Raw genomic sequence first — 18,335 nt, forward strand, 5'->3', positions numbered from 1 at the left:
CACATACTGAAAAGACAAGGATGAGTTATGATTTGCACACCATATACTAGTAGAAAACTGAGAAAGTACACATACCAATAATATCACAGACCCAATGAAGTACAAAATGAAGCCATATGAAGAGCACAATATTACAAGATTCCCAGAAACTCTTCTATACATGAAATAAACCATTATGAAACATTAAATAAAACTATTATCCCCCATGAGAACAGCGTTAACTACAAAGATCTCAATAAGCAAAAAGTGTTTAGTTTTAGTTCTCAAACTGGATTTCTATCTCGAAATAACATGTTTAGTAATAGTCACACAGAGAAATAAAAGGTAACAACACTTTTGTCGCATTACAATTTTTTATACAGTGTTAAGCTCTTACCTCTCTATGAAAGTACAAAAAGCAAGAAAGTAAAAGAACAGAAGGGACTGGCAACAATAAATCTAGGAAAGGAGGAAGAAGGGTCTAGCTACAAATGCAATGTCAGAGAGACAATAAAAATAGGGAAATTTTTGCCAGGTGTCTCCTGGTTCTTGAGTGTAGCTTCCAACAATAAGAAAAACGTGTCAGAGAATCTTATAGAAGGGGAAAAAATGGAGGCAGTGGGGCATAAGAGATACTAGTTCAAAAGATCTGAAAGCATTTCTTCTTATGTGAAACATTACCATTAAGGCAAATAATAAAAGAGGCAACAAGAAAATGCAAAGTTTCATTGTCGAAAATTTTTTTCACATGTTTCATGTCATGAAGAAATGCTTTGAAGATGAAGGGTGAAATAGTAAAATTATACCATGTAGCAAATCTCTTATTTGACACATTTAAGAAACAATATAACTTATTTACAATGTTAGTAAACATTACAAAAAATAGACTGTTTTGCATAACATAACAAAACAGGCTAGTTTTCTTCAAAGTCTGAAACTAAAATAGTTAAAAGTACAAATGTACATGCATGAAATACAGAGAAGAGTTCATTTTTAAAAGCGTCCAAATTTTTAACACAGATCAACATGAAAACTAAAATACTGTTATACAGTTAATTCAGTTTATATTCTCTTTCCATTTGACTGAAAAACCCATAGAAACTTTCCGGCTTTTTCAATTCTCAAATGATTTCTGCCCTTTTTAGCTAAACTCTTCCAAAAGACCATCTACAATAAGTGCCTCTACTTCCTCTCATTTTCTTCTTAACCCCTTAGGCTTCCAACCTTACCATTCCACCAAAACTGTTCTCTCCAAAGTTACTAATAATCTTAGTTGCCAAATCCAATGGCCTTTGCTTAATCCTCATTGTTCTTGACCTCTCTGCAGCCTCTGACACTGTTGATTACTTTCTCCTCCTAAATACTTTTCCTCTAGGTTTTCAGGACACCATTCTCTCCCGGATTTCATCCTACCTATTTAACTACTCCTTCTTCTGTCTCCTTTGTTGGATCTTCCTCCAGAACACCCTTTCTAATTGCAGGAGTTCCTCAAGGTTTTGTCGGAGACCCTCTTCTCTTCTCCGTCTATACTAAGTCACTTTATGATCTCATCAACTCCCATGAATTTAATTAGCATCTCTATGCTGATGATTCTCAAATTGACCTTTCCTACCCCAATCTCTCTGCTGACCTTCAATCTTGCATCTCCAACTGCCTTTCAGACATTTCTAACTGGATGTCCCCTTGACATCTTAAACTCATTATGTCTAAAACAGAACTCATTATCTTTCTCCCTAAACCCTGCCCACCTCCTACCTTTCCTGTTTATGTAAAGGACAACATCATCCTCCCAGTCCTTCAGACTCACAACCAAGGAGTCATTCTGGATTCCTCATTATCTCTCACCTCCCATAGCCAATCTGTCACCAAGGCCTGTCCATTTTACCTTTGCAACATCTCTCAAATAGATCCTTTTCTCTCCTCGGACACTGCTACCACTCAGGTTCAGGCCTTTATCACCTTACCCCTGGATTACTGCAACAGCCTGCCACTGGGTCTGCCTGCTTCAAGTCTCTCCCCGACTCCAATCTATTCTCCATTGAGCCACTAAAGTGATTTTCCTAAAGTGAAGGTTTGATCATGCCAACCCTCTACTCAATAAACTCCAGTAGCTTCTTATTGTCTACAGGAGTGAAAATAAAATATTGTGTTTGACCCTTTATAACCTAGTCCCTTCCTGCCTTTCTGGTCTTCTTACATCTTATTCCCTGACTTGTATTCTTTGATCCACTGACATGGGCCTCTGGTCATTCCACGAACAAGACCCTCCATCTCTGAACTCCAATCATTTTTCTCTGGCTGTCCCTCCTGTCTGAAATGCTGTCTCTTGTGCACTCCCAACTACTGACTTCCTTGGCTTCATTTAAGCCCCAACTAAAATCCCACCTTCTATAGGAAGCCTTCCCCGAACTCCTCTTAATTGCAGTGCCTTCTCTCCATTAATTATTTTCTATTTATCCTGTATATAGCTTGCTTTGTATACATTTATATACATGTTGTCTCCCTCATTAGATTGTAAGGTCTTTCAGAGCACAGACTGTCTTTTGCCTCTTTTTTTTTTAATCCCCAGCACTTACCACAGTGACTGAAACATTAATAAACGTTTGCTGATTGACTAACTGATTAGAATAAATTAGTTCAAAGGAAGATATTATTTCTATACTTACTGAAGAAGCTTTTGCTATCAAAAAATTGGATTATCACTTCCAATGAAAGGGCTATGTATAAGTTGGGTTTTTTTTAATCAGTTAATGGTATGACTATCTTTAAAATCTCATGACAAATTTATTTACTGAATTCAATCCATACATTTATTAAGCACTACTGAGGATACAAAAAAAAATGAAACGATCCCTGCCCTCAATCAATCAATAAACAGTTATTAAGCACATACTATGTGCCAGGCACTGTGCCAAGCACTGCAAATACAAAAAGAAGCAAAAGACAATCCCTCACCTCAAAAAGCTTACATTCTACTGGGGGTGAGGGAGGAGGGGTTAGAATACAAAACCTAAACAAATAAATACAAAGTAATTTCAAAAGGCAGAAAGCAGAAGCAACTGGGGGAACAAGGAAAAGATTTATGTAGCAAGTGGCACTTGAGCTGAACCTTGAAGAAACAGTAATTAAACCAAGAAGCTGAGGAAGGAGTGTATTTCATACATATGGGAGACAAAAGCAGAAAGGTGGGAGGTGGGCTGTCATATAGTGAACAGCTACTATACAAGTTTTACTAGAACAAGTAATTAAATAAGAGTGGAAAGGTAGACAGAAGCCAGACTGTAGAGTGCTCTGTCAGGGTGAGAACTTTGTATTCCTTTCTAGAAGTGATGGGGAGCTACTGAAGATTATTTGAGTAGGGGAGAGCCACGGTGAGATGTATGTTTTAGGAATATCAATTTTGCTACCATGTAGAAGACAGATCAAAGAGCATGCTTAAGAAAGGACCTCAGTGCCCGGTACCTAATCTTGCCAAGTAATCTTCAGAATCTTGAACTGCCAACCATTCAAACTCTACTACACAGAGCATAACTCCAATGGGCTGGCCACATTGTTTGAATGCCAAATATATGTTTGCTTAAAAGAATATTTTACAGAGAACTCACACAAAGCAAGCGCTCACATGTAGGTCAAAAGAAGCAATACAAGGACCCTCTTCAGATCTCTCTGAAGAACTTTGGAATTGATTGTGAGAAATGAGAGACACTGGACAAGGACGGGCCAGCATGGCATGCCTGCATCAAAAAAGTTGTTGTGCTCTATGAGCGAAGCAGAACTGCAGTAGCTCAAAAGAATCATGAGATGTGCAAATGTAAAGACATCTTCATTACAAATGTTCACATGGAGTTTTTGTGCCCAATCTGTGGAAGAGCCTTCCAAACTCATATTGGTCTAATCAGGTACAGTCTAACACACTGTACTTTGACCCTGACAGAGTGATGTCATTTTGGTCCTCTTCAAGCATAAAGGACAACCACCAACAACCAGATCAAAAGAGGAAATTAGAAGCTGGAAGATCAAATTAGGAGGCATCAAATTAGGAAACAGTCTAAGCTAGAGGTGATAAGGATTGAAGCTAGAGTGGTGGCTACATAAGTAAAATGAACAAATACGAGGGATACTATGAAGGCAGAATCAACAAAATCTGGCAAATGATTGAATATAGAGAATGAAGGAAAGGGAAAAGTAAAAAACGATAATGAAGTTGCAAACCCAATGACTAGAAAGATAGTGGTGTCCTCAACAGAGATAGCAAAGTATAATGCATTCCATTTGGACATAGTTGCCATAACTGCAGAATGACTTAAAGGCCATATGTATTAGGATAGGAGTGGAGAATCTGTGGCCTCAAGGTACAAATCCTTTTTCTATGAAATTTGAAATTCGGGCAAAGGGATATATTGGAGGACCTAGAGGGGCACATGTGGCCTCAAGGCTGATGGTTCCCCACGCCCTTGTAAATGAGGAGAAAGGATGCTTGGCCTGGAGCCAAGAGACCAGGGTTCAATGGGCTCCTTGGCTCAAACTGATTGTGTGGCAATGGGCAAGTCACTTAAACTCATTTGAACCACAGGTTCCTCATTTTTAAAAGCAAGAAAGTTTACCTCATATATACTTCTGAGGAACGTGCTTTAAAAACCTAAAGTGTATATTTGTAAGCTATTATATTCACAGAATTTCAGAGAGGAAGGACCTCTGAGATCATGTAATCCAAATGCCCTTCATTTTGCCAATTAGGAACTAAAGCCCAGAGAAGTTAAATGACTTGCCAAAAGTCACACAACTAATTGGTGGCAGAGTCAAGATTAAAACACAGGTATATCAACCCAAATCCAGTAGTCTTTCCACATTGTCTCTCTTCTTAATCCCAATGAGATTTATGTTGCTCTCTAATTCAACTTCAGTACAAATAGTTTTTTCCACTCAGAGAAAGTCAGAAAACTGAATTTAAATAACAAATCTAGATTGTTCAATTCCCTTTCAAACTCTTATTAAATACTGAGAAGAGCTTTCAACTTTGTGACCAAAGGTAAATCGCAACCTCTGAACCTCAGTTAACTCATCTACAAAATGGAAACGGCAGCACTCTGTAAACAAGATTATTAGGATAAAATTACACAAGATATATAAAGTGCTTGCAAACATGAAAAGACTCTATGTCAGTTGTTACTGTTATTATTTGTGTGTTCCCTAACACTATGCTAGATATTAAGAAGTACAAAGATGTACATGTCATAGATGGCCTTTCTTCCACCAAGGGTGATCCAGATACTTGGAGTTTCCTGCATTGAAGACAGGACATAAAGAAACCACAACAGAGACAGTTAGGTGGCACAGCAGATAAAGCACCGGCCTTAGAGTCAGAAGGACCTGAGTTCAAATCCAGCCTCAGACACTTGACACTTACTAGGTGTGTGACCCTGGGCAAGTCACTTCACCCCATTGACTAGCCAAAAAAAAAAAAGAAACCACAACAGACATAATTTATGTTAAGAGTTGAAATGATGTTACATTTAAATCAAATTGAATGTATAAAAAAATAAAAACTAAGAAAAAATTAGAAAAGAACCCAACCCTGAGTAAGAAGCTAAATTGTTATATAATCTTTTTAATAATGCTTTTATTTAAAAGTAGGGTATACAAACACAACCTGGAATTTTGTGCAGTATGGGAAAAAAAATTACAATTATGGACAATGTCACCTTCTCAATCTTTTCAGTCTGGAAGACTATAAAATTCAATAAGACCTTCAACAAATTGTGTGGAACTAGGGCTTCTGGGGAAGAAGAGCCACATGGAGAAAAGAAAAGGCCTACTCACTTGCCCTAAATTAGGTAGGGTAGCTCACAAATGAAGAAGATGGGCCATCACATATTCTTGTTTTTCTACCAGACTAATCCTGGGAAATAAGGATACAGGCATCTTCCAGTTTATAAATCACTAGCTGTGACTCACTGAATGACCTTGAGAAATCTTCCAGTGCCAAAATTCTATGAAAAGCAGATCAAATTTATCAGCAAACTTGCAACAATGTTTGCATTTTTCTTAATGATAAAATTCAAGTGACTCATATTTGGTCCTCCACCCACATACAACATATTCTAGAGAAGAGGGGAGTTAAAATGCACCTTACACTAAAGTAACACAGCTACTTCACACTAATTAACTATTCAGGGACCATTATCAACAGATTTCTGTTTTTAAGCCCAAAATACCTGGGTCTTCTGGGAGAAAATAAATAGAAAAAGTAAAGTTGCTAATATACCAGTTTGCCATTTATCCTCTTCAGCATCACAAATTATTTTAAAATTTATGACGAGAATAATCTTCTTGACAAGATTTACACAGTTTTGACTTGAATAAATCAAAAGGCATTTATTAGGTACAATTCCTGCTCTCAAAGAATTTTAAATATGGAAAGACACAACATATACATAGAAACCAGTGATTTTAAATTATGGGGTTCTCTCTCATTTCAAAAGTTCTACAATTAATTTGTTGTACCTTGGTCTCCCTAACCATAGAGCAATAAAGATATTAACCGTGAGAAATCATATGAGAAAAGAAGTTCTTCAAAAGAAAAAAGTGATATAGTAACTTCATTTATTGTTGACCACCTTCTTTTCAAAAATCACCACCAGAGGAAGGAGCAAATAGAGCAAGACAAAGAATCTTCTTTAAAATTTTATTTTATTGTACTTGTCTTTTGTATTTTATTGTATTTGTTTTTATATCATTGAGCAAAATGTCCAAGAACATTAAAGAGATAGACTGGGGGCAGGATGTGTAAAGTTTAAAAGCCAAACAGAGGAGTCTATATTTTTTCCTAAAGGAAGCCAATAACAGGGAAGGGAAGGGGATAAATATTTATATAGCACCTACTACATGATAGGCATTATACTAAGCCCTTTACAAATATCATCTCATTTCATCCTCACAACACTCCTGAGATTTAGATGTTGTATGTTATTTTTATCCTCACTTTACAGTTGAGGAAACTGAGGCAAACAGAAATTAAATGACTTGACCTTGGTCACACTTCTAGTGTCAGAGGCCATATTTGAACACAGGTCCTTCTGAGGCAGCTAGGTGACACAATTGATAGAGTTCAAGGCCTGGAATCAGGAAGACCCAGGTTCAAAACCGGCCTCAGACACTTTCTAGTTTTGTGACCTTCGGCAAGTCACCTTACACTGTTTGCCTCAGTTCTTCAATTATAAAATGAGCTGGAGAAGGAAATGGTAAACCGCCAGTATATTTGCCAAGAAAACCCCAAATGGGGTCACAAAAAATTGAACAAAGATTGAACAACTAAATGACTGAAACATGACTGAACAAACTTCCTGGCTGTAGGAGAGCCATGTGGTCAGCTTTTCACTTAAGGAAAATTACTTTGATAGCACAGTTGAAGAGAGAATAGTGGGAAGTTTGAGGCAGAAAGATCGATTAGAAGGCTGATGCAATAATATAAAGATGAGGACCAGTAGCAGCTCTATAAGTGAAGGGCCAGGGTTGGATAAAAGAGATGTACTGGATTAGGGGGGAGGGGGGGTGAAGCAAGATGTGGCAATGGATTAGATAAGATACATGGAGTGAAGAGTTGAGGATAATTCGAAGGTTGTGAACCTGGAAGGATGGATATTGTGTCTCTGACAGAAATAGGGAAATTTGAAAAAAGGAAGGGTTGAGGTAAGTTTAGCTTGGAACATTCAGAGTTTGATATGAAACTGAGAAATGAAATTGAGATTTGATATGAGTGAGAATATTTCCCAACACCCTTTCTAGAAAAATATTTAATATTTATTTTAAAACAAAGTCCTTCATAAAGCAGTAATGTAAGCTCATAATTTCTGATGACACCAATGTTTTGCTGAGAAAAAATAACAGAAAAAAATGAATTTATATCGCATTTCTTACTACTTTTCTGGTTTTATGTATAACCTATCCAATTTTCAAAGAGCCAATCTCTTCAATTTAAATTTAACAATAACTCTAATCAATGCAATGTCCAACCACAACTCCAAAGAACCAATGATGAAGCTTACTACTCACCTCCTGATAAATAAATGATTGATTCAAGACATAAATTCCCAGACATGGCCAACATAGTCATTTGTTTTGCCTGACCAGGCACATTTGTTAAAAAGGTTTTGTTCCCTTTTTTTCCTATTTAGGAAGGGAAATAGGAGGAGACTGGGGCTAGCAGGGGGGATTCCCTCCCAAAAAGAAAAGAAGGTTATTGAAGCATTTTTAGAAAATGCACAGGAGAAGACAGAAGGAAGACCAAAAGGAAACATAAACAATCAGGACAGCTTTGAAAGCTACATATTGAAAACAGTATGTGCATACCTTAAGGCTAAGTGTATACTTCAATAAGTAAATAAGTGATTTGCAATTTCATATATTATCCCATTTATCTGGTCAACTTGAATATGGAAATGATCATTTGGCATTTAAAGTAAGAATTTTAAAAAATAAAAGATTATGAATTGCTTAATAAAAGTTAATAATATAAAATTGAAAAGTGGCCAAAATACATTATTTGCCAAAAGTAAAACTCTTATTCAGGGATAAAAATCTAAACTAACTTCCCCAGATACTCAGGATCATGGGATCATAGATTCAGAATCAGAAGAACATTAGAGGCCATCTGACCAACTCCTTCATTTTAACAGATGAGTAAGCAAGGACCCAGATAGGCTGTGTGCCTTGCCCAGCATCCCATGTCAAAGCAAGTGGAAGGAGCCATAACAAAAGAGTGGTCATGAATCCTATTCAAAAATCTTTGCCAGTAAATTAATCCTTCATAGACACCAGTTGAAGCAACAAATCTTTTAGATACCTTCTCTTAAAAATAAGCATAATACACAAAAAATAACTTTACCCTATCTTTATGATTTAGACACAGAACCAGAAATTATGGTTATTTGTTTTTATCACCTAAAATCTTCTAGACTCTATGATTAGACAGAGCCTAGAAATTGATTTAAAATCATGTAAGTGCTGAATAGAATTGTGTACACCCCCCCCAAAAAAACCATACCAAACCTTTACTCATTGACATTCCCTTTCCCCCAACTCCCCCCCAAAAAAGTTACATCTTCACATATTATGTATGCCTATGCACTTTCCTACTGACTGGGCAGGCAACTCTTTACCTAGTTTACTTCCTTTTGTGGATACCAGTAGAAATAAAAAAAATAAAACGTAACTGTTTTTGCTACTGTGTAAGTAAACTGCTATTACTCAAAACTCTGGAAAACTAAATCTGCAATATCTCAACTGTGTAAGTCCCCTGAAATCTTAATCACAACGGGAAAAGGATCATGGGGTGAAGCTATTTTCACCTTCAGGTTAAAAGAGCTTAAAAAGTTTTAAACCATGGAATAGGCGGCCTTTTTCAAGGAAAGCATCAAGAGTGAGTTAAAGCACATGGCTCAGGATTTAACTTCCCTTCTCCCCACCAGCCTCCGAGAGAGAATATTTTTACCCTAAAGTTTCTACTTACCAAGTTAAATACAGTTTCTACAATATCCCTATTGGTTACTTCTCCAACTTCCACCAAGCCAGTGAGCACTGCAAACTTCATTCTGATGCCCCTGATGGGGATTCCTGGTTTCAGCGACAACGCACCACCGTCAATGATGGCTTCTTGTCCTTTCCCTCCACCTCCTCCTCCATCACCTGTTGGTGGCGGAGACAGGGCCTGGTTATCTTCACTAGCCATTGCTAGTCTCCTTCTATAATCACACTTCCTAAGCCACCCTGGCACAATAGTACACACTGAGCGAGGCACACGCACGAGCGCGCACAAAGTGCAAGAAACAGGGCCTCTTCCCGCAGCCCGAACTCGTCCCGCTGGCCCGACGGCCACGATCTACGGCGTGGAAAAGTCCTCAGCGTGGCCCACTTCTTCCCGGACGTTATCAGTGGGGGAAACCTCTCCCGGAGGCTTTCGGACAACAAAACGGAACCCTATGGGGAGAGCAAAACACAGCATGAGCCTGGGCTTCTACGGTCTTAATTCTTACTGGCCAATTAAAGTTCCCCCGACGGGATCCACCTCCAAGCCCACCCACAGCACACTTGAGCTGGGTTAAATTAGAGGCGCCCCGAAGGTGGGGGGGGGCGGGGAGCGACGGCAGAGTCTCTGGCTCACCCGCCCCTACCTGTCTGGGGCAGCTCAGCCAGGTAACCTCTCCTCCGCAGGTGCAGGAGAAAGAGAGGGAGGGAAAGGGGAGGGGACAGGAGGAAAGGGGACGGGAAAAAGCAGGGGGTCAGCGGGGCAGAGAAGTTCGCCCTCACCCGGGTAGAACGGACTTCTAGCAAACTCTCCTCCCCGCCCCAGCAGGGAGCAAGGTGGGGAGGGGCAGGTACAGGTAGAGGTGCAGGTGCAGGGTGGGGGGAGGGGCTGGACGCGCTAACGGGGGGGGCAGCGCCCCTCACACACCTCGGGGGGAGCAGCGAGTCGGGGGCTGGGGGTGGCCCGAGGCCGAGGGTGCAGTGAGGGCAGTGGCCGGAGGTGGCCCAGTCAGGGCACCCGGTCGTAGGCTCCCTCCCAAGTTTCCCTAGTCCGCTCGCTGGCAGCCGGCGGCGGTACCCCAGAACTCCATCGCTTCCGGGGCCCGCCCCGCTCCGCGCGCGCTCAGCCCAGGAGAACGCGGCCGCTGTCTGAGCGGCTGCTTCCGGCAATCGCCCCAGTCCCGGAGCCCAGGCGGCTACGGCTCCCACCGAGACGGCTCGGGCTCAAGTGTCTACTACTCTGAAGGAAGCTGCCATCGGCCGCCATGACAGCGCGCCGCCGGAGCCCCTGGCCGGGCGTGCGCGTGCGCGGCCGTCGGACGCGCGGGGGGGGGGGGGGGGGGGGGGGGGGGGGGGGGGAAACGGGGCGGGGGGGGGGGGGGGGGGGGGGGAGGAGGGAGAGAGTGGGGGCTGCCAAGCAAGGAGAAAGGAGGGGAAGGATGGAGGGGGGAGAGAGGGGAACACTGAGAACGAGGCCAAGCGGCCTGGCTGAGGGGAGATCCGCGTGCCAGGGAGCGCGCACGCGCAGACGGGAGCGGGAGGGGGCGCCGTGCTCAGGTGGATGCCAGGTGGGTCCCTGGCTCCCCGCGCAGCGCGCGCCCTCGGGTGCAGAGGCAGCGGCGGCCCTGGACTGCCCAGAGGGACCGGCTGGAGCCAAGGGGCCAAGATCGTCTCTCTCGGGCGAGGCGATCTTTGCCAGACGTGGGTGCCCTACGTGGGCAAAGTGTGCAGGCGATGGCTCCTCCTACCTGCCGGGCTACAGCAGGGAGAAGGACCCTCCCTGGTGCCAAAGTGCCGTCCACGGAGGAGGAGGACACCTGTGTCCGAGACCTCGAGCTTGGGGGGTGGGGGGTGTGCAGCGCCCGCAGGAGCGAAGCTGTCGTCCCCGTCTAAGGGACCTGCCCGCCTCCAGCAGCTGCTGCCCGCCCACCTCGCTGGGGGAAGGCAGGAAGGGAGATGGATCCTCCTCAGCGGAGATGCTTCTGTGCAGCTGCCACGACCCGGGGGGTGGGGGTGGGGTCTGGAGGGTGGGGGAGCGCTGACCCGGCGGGCGGGCGAGGGACGGGAAGGGATTCCCAGGCTGGCAGCTGCAGCCGCCTCACCAAACCTCTCCCGCATTCTAAGGAGGGCAGTTGGTGGCCGGGATTCCAGCGGCAGCTGATCCAAATCGCGTGTGCTGGGCCTTTAATTCCTGTCCCGAAAAAAGTTTGTCCTTGTTTTGGAAGACGAAGAAAAAGAGGTTGGAAACGACTTCTTTTCATTTTAAAAGTTCTCATTGAAAGTATGAAGGAGGACAAACTTCTGAAACTAGTAAATCATACTCTTAAATCCCTCTCCATTTTGAACTGTAATAAAAGTAATCCGAAATCCTCTTCAAATATCGAAGAGCAAGGAAATTACAGGCGAAAATATGTTGCATTACTTATAAATTGAAGCCCAAAAGTTTTATATATTGCTTAAAATGCAAAAGGACCATACATACCTGTTAGAATTGCCTTAGTAGTGTGAATTTTGAAATGTTTGACACTCATAATTCAATAGTGTGCAATGGATTGTGCCAGGTATAAACCACAATCTTAGTACTGCCCTTATTTCATAAATTGGATCTAGAAATAAACAGGAAGAAGAAAGCAAGAAAGATTGCATTCTAGAAACTGCAGTGAGTTTTTACCCCAAATGTTCCTTGGAAACAGAAGTCCATCTTTTCAATACCGATGTTCTACTGGTGTTAAAGATCTGCAATTTTTTTTTTATTTTGAAATTTTCAATTGGTATCATTGTTTAGTGATCTTTGTGACCCTATTTGGGATTTTCTTTGCCAACATACTAAAGTGGTTTGCCATTTCCTCATTCAGCTCATTTTCCAGATGAGGAAACTGAGGGAAACAGGGTTCACCGACTTGCCAGAGGACACTAGTATGTCTGAAGCCATATTTGAACTTGGAAAGCTAAGTTTTCCTGACTTCAGGCCTGGTGTTCTATCCACTGCACCACCTAGCTGTATGCTGTGCTTTCTAGAAAACTGCTTAAAGGGATGTCACTAAAGGATTTTGTTGGTCAGATTTCGGAAGGTAATTTAACTCAAATTCGTGCCTATTTACTATCTTCCAGTGAGATAGAAGATGTCTATGATGAAAAGCCTTCAGCATTCTAGGTACAAAATCGATGAACGCTGTGTCCTGTATCTCAAAGATTTGCCACTCCAACAAAAGTGAGGGTTTGGACAATTATATGAATGATTCTAAGTCCAGGAGTCAGGTTTTTTTTTACAAAGATAATGAGATAATTGCCATAACCCCTTTAGCTTCAGAGCAAGGTTCAGACAGAGAAATAGAAGAGAGAAGGATAAGAAAGACAGAAGGATTCTGAAAGACAGAAGACAAAATCCAGTAGAACTATTCTCTAACTAAACCACTGTCAAAATAGCAACTCTTACTCTAACAGGTTATTTAGCTGTAAGGCCCAGAACTATAGAATTCTTCAGATGAATTTCTGTATAGTAACACCACTGCCAACCCACCTCACCCTCTCTTCCTCTGCCCTGCTTCTCCCTTTGCTATATTCTGTACATGACCAGTTCTCCATATCAGGGCCATTTGTGTCAAAGTACAGAATGTTCACATCATCCTGTTCAAAATTATATGTATGTATTTTCCTATATGACCTCTCTACTTGTTATACAAGTAGACAAGCCAATTAACTGTTAATACAAAAATGTGTTTTCTCTTTTTCTAGCATAGATGTTGTACCAACTTCTTGTGCTCAGTTCTTGTAGTCCATTCCTGACTATACAACCATAAATAGATGATGTCTTATTGAAATTAGATTAATAGTACTGACTTCTTAATACAAAGACCCATCTTCCTCATTTCAAATCTGACCTCAGACACTAGCTGTGAGACCCTAAGGAAGTTGCTTAATCCTATTTGCCTCAGTTTCCTCATCTGTTAAATGAGTTGGAGAAAGAAATAGCCAACTACTCCAGTATCTTTGCCAAGAAAAACCCAAATGGGGTCACGAAGAGTATGAAAAATGACAATTTAATTTTTTAAAATGCAAGGTTTGGGGTGATATTTAAGCTCTTCACTCTGAATTCTTGGTACTAGTTCTGCCCAATGAAGCAAAGCAAACAGTTCGGGGAGAGGATAAATCAGTATACATTGTATATCAATATGGGAAGCAGTTTTATCCTTTATTAAAATTTTTGTTTCCATTGTTTTCTACTTAGGAAATTTTTGAGACGAAGGTCTTATTAGCAGTCAGTAGATACTTTCACATCCTGCTTTTTCCTTAACATAGTTGTTCCACATAAACAAAAAAATGTTCAGCCCAAACCATAAGGCAATAGATTTGGAAGAAGAGAATGTGGGTTCAGGTTTTGGCTCTGCTACATATACCCTGAGTAACATTGGGCAAGTTACTTCCCCTATAGACCTCAGTTTCCTTATCTATAAAATGAGGGGGCCAGACTGTATGATCTCTAAAATCATTTTTTCTTCTCTAAGTCCTAGGATCCATGATCTTTCTGGACTTTAGTTTTCTGTAAAATAAGGGATTGACTAGATCAGAGGTATAAAACTCACTGCCTACAAATCTCCCTATGCTTCCAGGAACCAGATTACAATATATTTGGGAAAGTGTAACAAAATAAAAATACAATGCAACGTAATGTTAATCTGAGGTTTTCTATTCAATATGCACCAGCAAGAATCAATTTCTATTTGAGTTTGACACTACTGCACTGGGTAATCTGTAAGATCTTTTCCAGTTCTAAATCCTGCAAAAGATGAAGTACAGTTTAACTGTAACATACCCATTCCAAGAATTTTTAAATTACCATCTTAATTGTAGCATGTATTTCATCAGCAACTTTGCAAAATTAGAAACATTATGGGGAGGGGTAGATATGTATTTCTAAATCATCAAAAATCTGCCTTCTCTTCCTACCACCCCAACCCCCCATTGAGAACAAAAGAAAACCAAAACCCCTGTTACATATATAGTCAAGCAAAACAAATTTCTACATTGACCAGGCCATTGTGTTTTTATCATTTTACCTACCATCAAGAAGCACTGTAATCACTTCCAAAGAGGGGAAGAATATATAGTAGCATCAGAACAGGAACCTAGGCACACATGTATTAACTAATAGAGATATTAGGAAAAAGGAACTCAATTTCATCCTGAAATAAAGTCAAACTATTGCTGTGCACATATCCTTGCCTTTGACACAACTTTTTAATCTCAGTTTTCTTATCTGTAAAATGGGAATAATTTTACCTGTAGCAACTACCCCTCAGTGTTGTTGGGAGGATCAAACAAGATCAGGTTCAAGTGCTTGGAATATCATAAAATGGACTCCGGAGGAGTTCCCCAGGGATCTGTGTTTAGCACTGTGCAGTTTAACATTTACATCAGTGAATTGGATATAAGCCTGGTTGATGTGCAGATTTAGGTTAAAAATAATAAAATGAAATTCAGTAAGGATAACAAAGGGTTGCACATGGATACCAAAAAATCAACTTTACAAATATCTAAATTGGAGTGGGGGCAGAATGGACAGACAGCAGTTTGGTGGGAGGGGGAAAGCTAGGGGTTTTAGTAGACTGTAAGCTCAATATGAGTCAGCAGGATGATGTGGCCAAAAACCTAATTCTGTCTTGAGCTGCATGAAGAGGAAGACAGCTTCCAGGAATAGGAAGGTGATAGTTGCACTGTACTCTGCCCTCATCAGATCTCATCTGGAGCATTGTGTTCAGTTCTGGGCACCATGATTTAAGAACAATATTGATAAACTGCAGAATACCCAGAGAAGGGCAACCAGGATGGTGAAAGGTCTTTTGTCCATGACCTTACAAGGGTCAGTGGAAAGAACTAGGCACATTCCGCCTGGCGGGGGGGACTGAAAGGTAAGGGACAAGGAAGAACAGCTGTCTTCAAGTATTTGAAGGGTATCGTGAGGAAGAGGGACTACACTTGTTCCATTTAGCAGTAAAAAGCAAATCTAAGAGCAATTAACAGAAGTTTCAAACAGACCAGTTTAGACTTGATGTCAGAAAAATCTTCCTAGTAGAGCTGTCCAAAAGGCTGCACAGAGAGACTGTGGGTTCCCTCTTCTTGGATGTTTTTAAGCAGAGGCTGGATGACCATTTGTTACTGCCATTGCAACATGAATGTTCTCATATGTCATGAGTTCAAAGATCTACATTTTCATCAGTAAGCTCTATAAGGGGGTAGTGGTGGTACTGTTTTTCATTTTACCTTTGTATTCCCAGCAGCTAATAATAATGCTTTTCACGTAGTAGGAACTTAATAAATACTTAACAGATTGGATTAGTGAGAATAACAGGGCCCCAGATGTACTTTACAAGCCTTTCTCCAGCTTGGGAAATAGCTTTCAAGAGTTGGCTATTCCCAAAAATAATTCATCCTGTGATTATCAGCATTGGTGATGAGCTTCTCCAAAGTTAACTAGGCTAGTCCTCTAACACGATTTGCTGTCCTAGCTAGATAGCTTGTTCTCCATTGGTTCATCTGGCCATATTGACACATAAGAATAGAACTTTAGTAAAAGGAGTATTATAATGTAGATTAAAATGAAAAGCATTTCACAAGTCTACATGCAAAAAAATTTTTCATTTAACATTCTAAAATGAAAAAGTTTCTATATCAGCTCATGCTTAACTTACATATCCTTTTTGGTGTAGCTGTTGAGTCTGATTTTAAAGGCATGGACCTTTATCATTATGGATAACAGGTTTCACTACTACATATTGTTGTGAGAAGATGCTTAAATGCTGGTTGGCCAAGTACTGCATCTATCCTCTACATGTTTTCATCCTTTCTCATCATGCACATATGTAGTACATTATCATTGCATGTAGCGTGACCAGTGTGCCTTTGTAGTAAATTAGACAGTAGTATTCTCCATAAGATACCATATGATCTAACTGCTTGTTTTCTCCATCTTGGCCCATGTACATCAGAAACAGAAGTCATGGAAGTACTTGCTTGTGCTTGAGTATTTCTTTGATCTGAAACATATTTGGCATATCAACACAGCCTCAAATAAGTTGCTGCAATGTGGTCCTGGTAAGACATGGAGCTTCGTATGTCACACGTGCAGCCCAGGCTATAGGATGTAAAACCATCCCATGGTTCTTTGGAAGCCTTGACGTTGCTCAGGAATTTGTACCGACTCCACAATAGTTATTTTAATAGGCTAAATAGTATGGGGGGGGGGGGGGGGGGATTTCTTGGAACAGGAAGGTATTGAAAGTGAGATGCTTTCTTATTAAAGCAGTATCCTGAGATTACTTCACCAATAATTACATTTCTTTCCCAATCACCACATTTTGTACCACCTTATCTCTCATTTGTTCACCCATAAATGAACCCTTGAGGTTTTCCATGTTGTTATATACAGTGACTCTGTCTGTTTTATATGGCCATGGCACCAAGAAATTTCATCAATCAGATTTGTTGTTAGAAGATGTTAAATATCCCCCAGGTAATAGAACTAATCTTTCTGGGCCCATATGAACCATGATGTTATCTACTTACACAGTGGTATATTGGACCAATTGACTCAGTCATGTCCAATTCTGCCATATCTACAAATATGCATAGATAAAACTTTTGTTTACACAGTTTCTATAGCAAAGTCCTTTTCTGTTTGGGCTTCCTTACTGTATCTACTTCATAACGGTGGCAAATATTTTATCATTCATCTGATATTGATGATTACATAGTTGTTGAACAAGATTACATTTGCCATATCTTTTGAGGAGTCTTCTATAATTTTGAACACAAACAAACAAAAAGCACAAACAAATGAAAAGCAAAGGGGGATCTTCTATTTTCTACATCTTCCAGTCACTTTTGTGACTAAAGAAATGGTCTACTGTGCAATATTGCTTATGAAATCCTACATATTTCCTTTAAAATAAAAAATTATATTGAATGAATGAAAAAGAAATGTGTTAAATGCTAATGATATGCCAGGGACTATACTAAGTACTAGTTTATACAAATATAAACAAGCAAGACAGTCCTTGCCCTCAAGGAGCTTATATTTCTTTTTTTTTTCCTGTGAGACAGCAAACCTGTCTCACCGGAGCCTTTTTAGGGATTTTTTTGAGGGGGGGGGCCTTTTTTTTTAGTGAGGCAATTGGGGTTAAATGACTTGACCAGGGTCACAGATAGTAAGTGTCAAGTGTCTGAGGCCAGATTTGAACTCCAAGGCTGGAGCTCTATCCACTGTGCCACCTAGCTGCCTCTTTTTAGGGATTTAATCAGATAGAATCATAGGTACTTAGTAACTTTTTTATTTAATTTTTTTTTGCTTTTTTTTTTTTTAGTGAGGCAATTGGGGTCAAGTGACTTGCTCAGAGTCGCACAGCTAGTGAGTGTTATGTGTCTGAGGCTGGAAAATGTATCAATCCTTTTTTTTTTTTTAAGGCAATTGGGGTTAAGTGACTTGCCCAGGGTCACACAGCTAATAAGTGTCAAGTGTTCGGTCTGAGGTCAAATTTGAACTCAGGTCCTCCTGACTTCAGGGCTGGTACTCTATCCACTGTGCCACATAGCTGCCCATTAGTAACTTTTTTAAAGAGGAAATTTGGAGATTGAGAAGTACCTTGTTGTTGCGAGGATCTGTGAATTTATTGCCATTTTATTGTCCCACTATTGACATAGATAATGAGACCCTACATCTTGATATAGTATTTCCAAAGTTGCAAGAAATTAATCAAACTAAGGCTGCCCTGTTGATGAGCCTCCTCAAACTTAGTGAAGCTGGTCCTGACATAACATGTATGCAGTCTGTTATAGGA

General features: G+C 40.5%; 1 protein-coding gene across 7 annotated transcripts in view; it reads right to left on the minus strand.

Annotated features, from left to right (window-relative positions):
- The window catches only part of LRBA (LPS responsive beige-like anchor protein), a 676,054-nt gene extending 664,735 nt beyond the window's left edge, over positions 1-11,319 (minus strand). For 2 of the 7 annotated variants that reach the window (XM_027866942.1, XM_027866935.1), the window contains exons 1-2: positions 10,430-10,543; positions 9,488-9,954 (exon numbers count right to left, since the gene is read on the minus strand). In XM_027866942.1, coding sequence (XP_027722743.1) covers positions 9,488-9,706 — 219 coding nt within the window. In that variant the 5' untranslated portion in view covers positions 9,707-9,954; positions 10,430-10,543. Of the gene's footprint in view, positions 1-9,487; positions 10,117-10,148; positions 10,223-10,284; positions 10,300-10,429; positions 10,544-11,249 lie in introns of those variants that run through there. The other 5 variants (XM_027866938.1, XM_027866941.1, XM_027866940.1 and 2 more) reach the window with 5 other exon arrangements.
- Positions 11,320-18,335: the final 7,016 nt, after the last annotated feature.

This window comes from Vombatus ursinus, unplaced genomic scaffold (genome assembly GCF_900497805.2).
Source record: "Vombatus ursinus unplaced genomic scaffold, bare-nosed wombat genome assembly UNPS02014784.1, whole genome shotgun sequence".
Classification (NCBI taxonomy): Eukaryota; Metazoa; Chordata; class Mammalia; order Diprotodontia; family Vombatidae; genus Vombatus; species Vombatus ursinus.